This window comes from Nelumbo lutea, chromosome 4 (genome assembly GCF_056320005.1).
Source record: "Nelumbo lutea isolate HS-2025 chromosome 4, American lotus-T2T, whole genome shotgun sequence".
NCBI classification, from domain to species: domain Eukaryota; kingdom Viridiplantae; phylum Streptophyta; class Magnoliopsida; order Proteales; family Nelumbonaceae; genus Nelumbo; species Nelumbo lutea.
This window is the reverse complement of record NC_142687.1, coordinates 83035840-83047417: the sequence shown is the minus strand read 5'-3', so window position 1 is coordinate 83047417 and position 11578 is coordinate 83035840. Positions and strand designations below refer to the sequence as shown.

The 11578-nt window shown below is 42.6% G+C and overlaps 1 protein-coding gene and 1 pseudogene across 1 annotated transcript; both read left to right on the top strand.

Annotated features, from left to right (window-relative positions):
- The first annotated feature begins 3225 nt into the window (after nucleotides 1-3225).
- On the top strand, nucleotides 3226-4029 carry LOC148861383 (leucoanthocyanidin reductase-like; annotated as a pseudogene).
- Nucleotides 4030-10600: 6571 nt separating this feature from the next.
- Nucleotides 10601-10945, top strand: LOC148861382 (uncharacterized). The gene has a single exon (XM_088985037.1). It carries the CDS (start codon nucleotides 10601-10603, stop codon nucleotides 10943-10945), a length of 345 nt encoding a protein of 114 aa, XP_088841163.1.
- The last annotated feature ends 633 nt before the right edge of the window (nucleotides 10946-11578 follow it).

The window sequence follows — 11578 nt, the reverse complement described above, 5'->3', positions numbered from 1 at the left end:
ATTAAATTATTTTTAATTCCTATAAATAGCTTTATCTTCCACCATTCTTATCACACCAATTCTCATACTCTCTTATATACTCTCTCAAATTTTAATATTTGCACATGCATTATACTCTCACATGGTTTTAAAAAATGACCTGGAAACGGAATCGTTCTGGCCATCGGTTTCCGGTCGATGGTTCGACCGTTTGTTTCAAACGGATGACCCATTCTGGCAACAAACATTAAAATAAATAAATAAATAAATAAAATTAAAAAATGGCCAAAAAACCGTTGAGCGGGTCGATTGCCTAGGTTAACCAGTTGTTGATCGATTCAATAGTTTTTGGCCAAGGACCGGGTTTAGGGTAAAATGGAACTGGTTGCTTGGACAGTTCCCAGGCTGAACGACGGTTTGAAAACCATGTACTCTCATACTCTCTCTACTCTCCAATTCTCAATTTGATTCAAATTTCAACAACAAGAAGGCTTGCTTGGTATCTCAAGTTAGCAATTTGGGAGACTTGGAGGCTTCAACCATTGAAATCAAGTTGAAATTCAAAACCGACAATCTGGGTAAGTGCAATTAAATTAATTTTTATTTTTTTTATAATTAAAAAAATGGCTAGCTCCTCCTTTAGCTTTTGACACCCAATCCCCAATGTGCTCAATGTCGATATTCAGTCGCAATATGATAGTGTTAGCGCCGATATGGATGTTGTTGATGTTCTTGATGTTCTCACCCCTAGTATTGCTACTAGAGGTAGGGGAAAGAAAAAAGAGAACACTGGGTTGATTAGCCTAGTTTGGACAATATTTAAAATAGAGGAGGTTGAGAGAAAGGAAAAGAGAGTCGTTTGTCAAAAATGTAGGAGTGATTTTAGTTATAGTAGTATTGGTGGTACTGGCCACTTGGGAAAATATTTGAAATGCCATTTGATGAAAAAAGAAGGAAAAGAAACATCACAAGAACAAATAGGAAGTGAGATTTTTGGTACTTTTAAATATTCACAAGAAAAAATGAGGCAAGAAATAGCAAAATATATTGTGCATGTTGAACATCCATTTTTATTAGTTGAAAATACTAAACTTGAAAAATTTTTACGTAGATCTATAAATCCACAATTTAAAAAAGTTTACAGAAATACTATTAGAACAGATGCTTTAAATTTTTTTTATTTATATAAACAAAATTTATTTTTTATGATCAAATCTTAATTCTAAAATTGCAATTACTTATGATATTCGGACATTTAGATTTAACATAAGTTATATTTGTGTTACCGATCATTTTATTGATGAAAAAAGGCTTTTACATAAAAGAATTTCAAGTTTTACTAGGCTTGAATGGCCACATACTGGCCTAATTATTGCTGCAAATATTTTAAATACTTTACATATTTAAGAAATTGAAAATAAACTTCTTCTATTAGTTTTGATAATGCTAGTAATAATGATTCAGCAATAAATATTTTAAAATCTCAATTAAAATTAAACCATGTTTAAATGGTAAATGATTTCATATTAGATGTGCATGCCACATATTAAATTTACGTATTCAAAATGCTTTGAATATTATTTCTCATCATATTTATCAAATTAGAAATTGTATAATTGATATTAAAAGTTATGGAGCAAAAAAACAAGGATTTAAATATTTATGTCAAAATTATGGTTTAAAATATAAACATTTTGTATTAGATGTTCAACATAGATGGAATTCTATCTATTTTATGTTAGAAAGTGGTATTGCTTACAAACAAATTCTTAGTGATTTTTATAATGCAAAAATGCCACATGATCCTTTACTTGAGGAAGATTGGGAAATGATAATTTATATAAAAGATTTTTTTACAAATTTTTTTATGGTGCAACTAATGATTTTTTAGGTGTTTATTATTCTATTACTTGTTTTTTATCTAATCAATTATTTATAATTAATGAATGTTTTGCAAAATATAGGAAAAATATTGGGAGAAAATTTCTCATCTTTATTGCTTAGCTATAATATAAGATCATAGGATTAGGAACGATGGTTTAGAAATTTTACTTGAATCATATTGTGAAAATATGAATATTGAATTTGGAAATAAAATAGAAGAAGCTAATAGTTTATTATGTGAAATGTATAGTTTATATGAATCTCGAGTGGTAGGGCATAGGAAATCTTGTACAGGTACAAATTCCACTTCTGAAACAACTAGTTTCAATAGTGGAAAAGACAAAATTCGATCTATAATACAAAAGAGACAGAAATATACTAGCAGTTCATTTGCAAGTTCATTTACTGAACTTAATTTTTATTTACAACCAAGTGTTTCTACTTTAATTGATTCATACGACGAGGGATGGGGTAATTTTGATACTTTAGGCTGGTGGAGAGGGCATGAAAAAAAAAACTATCTAGTCTTAGCTGTCATGGCATGTGATCTACTAATCCCTCTAGTGTCTACAGTTCCATCGGAGTCTTGTTTTAATACAAATACTAGGGTGTTGGAGGACAAGAAAAGTTGTATGAATGATGAAAGTTTGGAAATGTGCATCTGCCTTAAAGATTGATTGGTTGCTGAGGATAAATTATAAGACAAAGGAGGGGATTCAACAGGAGAGAGACTAGAAAGGATAGAATGTTTCGCATTGTTTCATTTAATTACTGATTTATTTTTCTATTGTAGCTTTTGCATCTGTTGCGCCAAAATAAGAAAAAATAGAAGGGAAAATTATTCTGCTGTTTAAAAAGGCCGGGTTGTTTTGGAGCTTCATCTTCATGATACATGTTGTTTTAATTAGATTTTTGTTCATCTTTTTGGTTGAAAGACTATTAATTCCAATTGTTCTATTACCCTTCATGGGGATAGTCCAACTGTTCAGAAAACACAGTTTGAGCTGTTTTAAAGTTTTGTGCATGATACATTAGCATGGGTATAGGTAAAATAGGCAAAGTGTTTTTTCTTTCTGATAGAATAATCGCCAAAGTTTTTTAAGAAAATAAACTTGTACCACAATATGACAAGAATTGATTAGTTGATTTTTTACATCTTGTGGGTTGGGCCTCCAGAAGCAAATAGCAGCCCATAAAACAGGGTATTACCCAGTACCCACCATTTTTTTTATTGGCTGTTCATTGTATTGTATGATTGTATCATGTTAGGTCATCCGACCAACTTTTGATTGCCACTCATCTATCATTATATATTAAACTTCGGATTAGGTAGGCAGACATGGTGAGCACAAGGAGGCCAAAGCCAAACTCATTGGAGCCTTCCGAGACAAAGGAACCATCATCCTACACGTCGCGGTACCATTGGTGACTGATTTAATGGAGAAGATATTAAAAAAAAATCACAAAATCGATGTGGTGATACCAGCCGTAGGAGGGGAGTGCATCTTACGCCCGTTCACCCTCGTCGTCGTCGATGCCATTAGCTCCGTCGGAACTGTTAAGAGATTTCTGCCATCTGAGTTGGGGCAAGACGTAGATAGAGCTGATCCTGTGGAACCCGGTCTCACCATGTACAACGACAAACGCAAGGTTAGACGAATGATAGAAGAATCCGGTATACCTTACACCTACATCTGCTGCAACTCTATCGCCGCTTGGCCCTACCACGACAACTCTCATCCTTCCGAGGTTCTTCCCCCATTGGACGAATTCCACATCTACGGTGATGGCAACGTTAAAGCCTATTTTGTTGATGGCACCGACATCGGAAAATTCACCATGAAAGCCATTGATGGCAACGTTAAAACATGAATGAGCTTGCTTCTTTGTGGGAGAAGATTATTGGAAGGACCCTCCCCAGAGATACAGCAGTCACAGAGAACGACTTACTTGCAGCTGCCCAAGAAATGGTGATCCCACGCAGTGTTGTGGCATCTTTAACCCATGACATTTTCATCAAGGGATGCCAGATTAATTTCGCCATTGATGGGCCAAACGACGTCGAAGTGACCTCTCTCTACCAAGACGCTCCACTCGAACACCATAGAAGAATGCTTCAGTAGCCGAGGAGGCATTGAACCCCATTACGGCTGTCAATTGGACTGAATTTGATCTGATCCAATCCAGTCCAGTGTAAGTCCATTTGGACCGGGTCCAATCCAATCCAATGAACATTTTGGATCGGTCCAATTCAATTTTTGGACTGTTCAATCTGTTCAAATTTGTTTTAATTTAGATTAATTTAATTCTAACCTAAATATGATCTATACCTATATACTCAATCCAACCCAATCAAAATATAAATTTATTATGGATGGACCAGGTTCAATCCAATTCAATAAATACTTTAGGTCTAATTCAACATGTCTTATTGGCCCGTCCAATTTGTTCACATTGGTTTTGATGTGGATGGATCCAATCCAAAACAGGTTCATTGACACCCCTAAACCCAGGTGTCAATGAATCATGGCGTCCAATCTGTCCACATTGATTCAATGGACCTGAGCAGCGGAGAAGGCTCCGCTTGCTGCCCTCTTCATGACCGACGGCAAGTGGCGTTCAAGATCACTTACAAATACAAAGTCATCCACCTGAGCCCAAGGCCCAAAACACCCTATTTCTTAATCTACAGCGCCATATCCTCCATTCCCATCTGAAATCCTCCACCTTCCCGTATTCATCAATCATCATCACACAATACAAGTAGCAGCAATCTCCCTACAGCAGATCGCCATTGAGCCATTTTATCTCCCCTGGTACTCTTTTCCCCTCTCCCTCTATCCCTATTCAATTGAAGACCACCCCGCGACACCCCTTGATGCAGTGGGAGGATCGCATGCAGAGAGGTCTGACTGGATTGAACTTGTAAAGCACAGGCGAGGCAGAGCATGTCAGATGGTAGATTTGATCCACCTTTAACAATAGGGGTTCCACCACGTCGGGGCAGATTCGAGATTCCCAAAATGATGCATTACATTCCCTTTCCTCCCTGTGAAGAAATTATCGACGACGATTACACTGTCTCCCCTCGTGATCAGTCGGTACCCAACCCACCTATCACCACAACCCGCAACCCTTTTCTTTTTAGCCCCAACGGTATTTTCCGTGAAGGATTTGTAGTCCTGATGAGGGGTGATTTGGCCCGATTTAGCGATTGAGGTACACGTGCATGCGATCAGCCAGTAGGATGATAACTCAGCAAGGGAGCCTCATCAGCAGCTCGGGAGCTTGGGGGCTTGAGCACCTCGGCGTAAGATCATCTTAGCATAAAGGCACCTCGGCCCCTAATTTAGTTCAGGGCCAAAGAACCGAAGTGCCATGTAACCAACTCTGGAAGCTTCTTCAACGGACTTTGAACCCTCTAGGATCACGATGTCCGTTAACAAGACTTATCCTCACTCCGCCCGAATCGGAGGGAAGAGATAAACCTTATCAACTGGCTCATCGCTCTCCTTTGGAAATGGAATGGATCTTATCCATTTATCCCAAAGATCCAGGAGTTTTTCTATGTGAATCACGGTTACCCAACTATATAAAGGCATCAATTCTCAAGGCAAAGGTACGCGTGATTACTTGCACTCAATCTCTCTAGCATTCATACTTAGTTTGCAAATACACAGAATACTGACTTAAGCATCAGAGTGACATCTCCTGGTCTTCCACCTCGGTCCCTCTAAGCACTGTTTTGTAGGTTGACCCAGCTCGCCACGTGAGAACATCTAGGAAATTCTCCAGCTAGGAGCTTCCAAATCGTGCACCATCAATTGGCGTCGTCTATGGGAACATGATCAAAAGGTCATCCCAATCTTAGTTGCAGTTCTAGTTTTTGCTCCAACATCAATGGATCCTTCCAGCAACACTGGGAAAAGCATCGAGATGAATGTCACTGGGGGGGAAGATCAGCAATCAACCTTTCCTCAAGGCCCCACGGTATGTATCAGGTAGTTTACTATTCCCCTTACAACCTTAGGGGTCCCATCACTATCTATACCATAGGGCACCCCGCAAGTGAGTGTCCCACTCCCCCCACTAGGCGCGACCTTATCTGAGCCATTCGTGATCCCCCTTAGAGTCGACCACTCCCAGTTCCATGACCTTGTTCAGTGTGTCCGGATGATACAGATCCAGATGCAGTAGGTTCAACAACAATAATATCAGCAGTACTATTTGTACCAATAGTTTCCACCACTACAGCCGAACAAGTAGTCGATTCCACCTCGCTACATAGGGTTGCACCAGGGGCAGAACCAGAACCGGCCTGGAACTATCCAGAACCTCTGCCGATCCCCTCATCGGGGTGAGGGGACCTCACAGGTGCCAATCCCTCCTAGGGGCCAGACTCCACCTCATGGGAGGAGGGACGGTCAAAACATTTCTCCAGTGGGACAACCAACTCAACAGGAACAACCAACTGTGACACTCCTAGCAAGAGAATAATGGGTCGCGGGGAAATAACAATCGGCCCGGAGCTAGAGGCACAAACTCGAGGTTAGTCCCTTTAGTGCCTCATGATAGCCAGTGTGGACTCCACAACCAGGAGAACTTGGCGAGAAGGAACCAGGACCCACCTCGCGACAATGTTTGAGAGCACGAAAGAACTAGGGTCAAGATGCTAGACCAGATTGAGATTAGCAGCACCAACACTGAGCTAGTGAAGAAGCAACAACGGCCTCGGCTAGAAACAGTCCACCAGCGAAGCCAAGCCAGCAAGTAGAGTGAGTTAAAGAAAGGGAAGAAGTGAGCTCGGTGGCAATGAAGATTATGCCTCCCTTGCTTAGCCGGTCATCTCCTTAGTCTCCCGAGCTCCTAGCAGCCCCAATGCCGAAAGATTTCATGGTCCCACTGCAAGATAAGCATGATGGGTCGTTCAACCCCAACGATCGCGTGGATTGATGCTAGGGATGTTCATAAGAAGGCCCAACCCGACCAAACCGACCAACCCGGACCAACCCAACACAAGTCAGCCGGGTTTTCATCAGCACCGGTCGGTTTCGGATTGTACAAATTCATAAGCCGATGGTTTGGGTCGGTTTCGGTTTTTCTTGTGTGAAAACCGAAACCGACCCGACCCAAACCAACTTATTTCCTACTTAACTAAAAGCTGAAATATCTGAAAATATATATTCCAATATCTATATCTAAAAAATATATATTATGAAATGTGTTAGATATATATTTCCAGAAAATATATATTCCAATATATTTGTATGTATATTTTTGTTTATATATATATATATATATATATATATATATATATATATATATATATTTCTAAAATGCATATTTCAGTTTTAAATATATTTCCAGAAAACTAGGTGGCCATGGGGGGCATGGATGAACTTAGAGCCGAAATTGACCCAAACCGACCCAACCTGACTCAAACCGACCAGGTCTGTTTTGCTTCACACTGGGTCGGTTTCGGTTTCCATCTCAGGTAACCCGACCAGGTTGGGTTAGTTGGAAAAACCTCAGTAAACAAACACAATTCGATCCGCGAATAGCCCTATCAGATGCACCTAGTTGAGGCTGATGAAGCCTGCATGTGTGTGGCCTTCTGCACCACATTTAGGGGAGTAGTTTGCACCTGGTATAGGAACCTCGCACCAGGCTCCATCAAGAGCTGGGCATAGTTTGTCGACCTGTTCACTGCGCATTTCATTACCAACAAAAAAATGCCCGAAGTCACAAGAGAGTCTTCTGAACATGGTTCAGAGGGAAGGAGAGTTAATCAGAAGCTACATCAAGCACTTCAATGACACTTTCCTGCAAATACCAGATCTCGACCCAGCGGTGCATCTCACTGCAACAAAGAAGGGAATCACCCATAGAGGATTCAAGTGGCATGTGGTAGCCAACAAACCAAAAAATATCATCGAGTTCCTTAAGTTGGCAGACCAGTTCATCGGTACCGAGGAGGAGATTAACCAGAAGACTGATAATCCACCGACTGAAAAGAGGAAGAGAGAGAATGAAGGGACGAGTAGTAGTGGGCAAAAAAGAAATAAGAAGAGCAGGAGAAAAAGTAAGTCAAGAAGCAGGTCCCCTTCGCGCGGCCACAAGTCAGGTCGGTGTTCCAGGACTCCGTTAGTAGAGAGAATACACCCGTGAATGCTAAGCGAGGAGAGATCTTAATGACCATCAAGGACTCCTCCTTTGTCAGATGGCCGCCTAGGCTAAGGGGAGACCTGAAAACAAGAAACTTGAGTGTCTACTGCCATTTCCACCGAGATCATGGACACGACACGAAAAATTGCAGGAAACTCCATGACGAGATCGAAGAGCTTATCTATCGTGGGTACCTGAAGAATTACATCCTACAAGAGGAGAGGGGGTAGGCAGACCAATAGGGGGACTAGAGGAGGAATGCCCCTGAGACTAGCAAGTAGAATGAGCAGCCACCTCGGCAACTACCAGAGGAGAGGCCAGTTCGTAGAGTGATCAATATGAACACCGACGGGTCCATCATTGTGAGATGTACATCAACAACTAGGAGGACTTCGGTCTGTGAATTGGAGAATGAAGGCAAAAACCCGCCAAAGCGACCTCATCTCGAAGAACCTATCTACTTCACAAAGGACAACGTGCACGAGATTCGGTATCTACATGATGACTCCTTGGTCGTGAAGTTCAGAATCAACAACTTTGAAGTGAAGCGGATCTTGGTGGACTTGGGTAGCTCGGCGGATATCCTCTTCAAGAAGACTTTCGAAAAGTTGTAGTTACATCAGAGCGACCTAAAGCCAATAGACGCACCTTTGGTAGGATTTAGCAGAGAAGAGGTCAGGTCCCTTGGTCGGGTCACAGTACTAGTGGAAGCAGGGGCATGGCTGAACATCGTACGATTCAAGCACACTTTCCTGGTGGTTGGGACTCCATCCCCCTACAACGCGATTATAAGTCAGCCTATCACACACGTCCTACGTGCGATAGTGTCCACCTATTATTTAGTGATGAAGTTCCCAACTGATTACGGTGTGGGGGTCGTGTGAGGTGACCAGCTTGAATCTCGCAAATGTTACATGGCCGCTTTGAAAGGAAAAGCAATTCTGGTGGAGGATCTCGAGCTCGAACAATCAGCGGAACACATAGAGGAGTGAGTTGCCCCGAGAGAAGAAATGGTCCACATACCGGTTTCTGACACCGAACCAACTAGAACTCTTCAGATCGGTGCCTTGACCAGCGAGCCACTTTGAACTCAACTATTAGGCTAGTAAGACAAAAGAAACGCAACCTCACCCTGGAACGATGGAGGGTAGTATGAGGAGGTCGGGAAGCTCCTCGCGATAGACTTCATTAGGGAAGTCCATTACTTGAGTTGGGTGGCCAACCCGGTTCTGGTGAATAAGGCCAACGATAGGTGGTGCATGTGCGTCGACTATATTGACCTGAATAGAGCCTACCCGAAAGACTGCTTTCCACTGCCCAATATTGACCGCCTAGTGGACACGGCCTCGAGGAATGAGTTGCTGAGTTATTTGGACACCTATTCTGGTTACAACCAGATTAGGATGAATCCTACTGGGTAGGACAAGACCGCATTTGTAACTGAGCTCGGGCTATACTGTTATAAGGTTATGCCCTTTGGATTGAAAAATGCTGGGGCAACGTTCCAGCGCCTTGTAAATAAAGTTTTAGAGCCGTTGATCGGAAAGTGGGTGAAGCTGGAGTATGCTCTCCGGTTTAGATTCAAGACATCAAACAACGAGGCAGAGTATGAAGCGCTGATTGTCAGGCTGAACTTAGCAAAGGAAATACGAGCAAAGCACCTGATCGTATGCAACGATTCACAACTAGTGGTCAACTAAGTCACTGGCGACTATGAAACCTACGATCCAACTATGGTAACTTACCTGGCCAAAGTCAGAGAGATCATGTTTTATTAGGCAAATTCCGAGGTCCAAGAACGTTGAGGTTGACGCCTTATCACGTTTAACGAGTACGAGCAACAATACTATGCGAACTATGTACATAAAGGACCTACCTCGGCCCAAAATTTTTGAGGGGGGGGGGCGAAGAGGTCGCTCTCGTTTTGCAAGCGAAATCGAGCTGGATTGACCCGCTCACCGATTATCTGCTTCACGAGACCCTACTTGCAGAACGCAATGCAGCTTGGATGGTAGAGCTTTAATCAGCCAGGTACATCCTCATAGACGGATGGCTGTACAGAAGATCCTTCACGCTCGCTTACCTGTGCTGCCTGTGACCCTCAGAAGCTAAGCTTGTATTTCGCGACACCCATGAAGGCCTGTGCGGAGGACATTTGGGGGGCAGAGCCCTCACACAGAAGGCGTTAAGGCAGGGTTACTATTGGCCCACAATGAAGGCAAACACACTCAAGCTTGTCAAGAAGTGCAACAAATGTCAGAGGCATGCCAATATCCACGATCAACCTACTGATGATTTGAAATACCTTACCAGCCCGTGGCCCTTTGTGTAGTGGGGAATCGACATCCTCGGCCCTTTCTCACCAGCAACCAGGTAGAGGAGGTTCCTACTTGTGGCAGTAGATTACTTTATGAAGTGGGTGGAAGCCAAGCCCCTGGTAACCATCACAACTCGTAATATACAAAGTTTCTTCTGAAAGAGCATAGTATGCCACTTTGGACTACCCCGGGTGCTGATATCCGATAATCGGAAGCAATTCAAAGATATCAAGTTCCAAAACTAGTTCGTTAAAATGGGGATTCAACAAAACTTCACATCGGGGGCACACCCTCAAGCGAACGAACAGGCAAAAGTAACTAACAGGGCGATACTTCATGGATTGAAAGCTCACCTAACCCGAGCAAAGGGATTGTGGGTGGATGAGCTACCCGATGTCCTTTGGGCCTATCGAACTACTATCAAGACCACGGCGGGTGAAATTCCCTTCAACCTCACGTATGGTACAGAGGCAGTGATCTCGATAGAGATCGAGGTACCCACATTGCGACTTGAGGCCTATGATGAGGAAGCAAACGACGACAAGCTCTGTACCAACTTGGGCCTGGTAGAGGAGGTGCGGGACCTGGCCTACATCTGAGCTACGACATACTAGTAGAGATTAGCTCGTTACTACAACGCCCAGGTCAAGAAGAGGCAGTTTCGTGTTGGAGACCTAGTTCTTCGGAAAGTTATGGTAACTGAGTCCGGTGTGGGTAAGCTCAGACTGAATTGGGAAGGTCCGTACCGTGTAAGGCAGGTATTCGGGGAAGGCATGTATGAGCTCGAGACATTGGAAGGGAAGCATGTACCTCAATCATGGAACATCGACAACCTATGGAGGTACTACTTATGAGTTCACGACTCCAATGTAGAATTTCTTCTAAGTCCTTGGAACCACTGAATTGATCAAAAAGACGTCGAGTTGGAGAGAGGACTATGAGTCACTCCCAGAAGCCTAAGGACCATAGTGTCGAGCTGACAGAAGATCTCGGTACTACAATAAAATCTTGTTGCCTCTTTGGCATAGGCAAACAAGTCACAGTCGTCTCTTCAGCACGGGCAAATAAGTCCTAGTCACCTCCTTGGAATAGGCGTAATAAGTCATAGTCGCCTCTTCAGCATAGGTGCAACAAGTCCCAGTTGCCTCTTCAGTTTGGGCAAGTGAGTAACCCATGCATAGACAGGTCGAATATATACCCTACAATGTCTATCCACCTCGACATACAACAAT

Coding starts and splice junctions, on each gene's coding strand:
- LOC148861382 (XM_088985037.1), top strand. CDS start 10,601: ATGGGGATTCAACAAAACTTCACATCGGGGGCACACCCTCAAGCGAAC.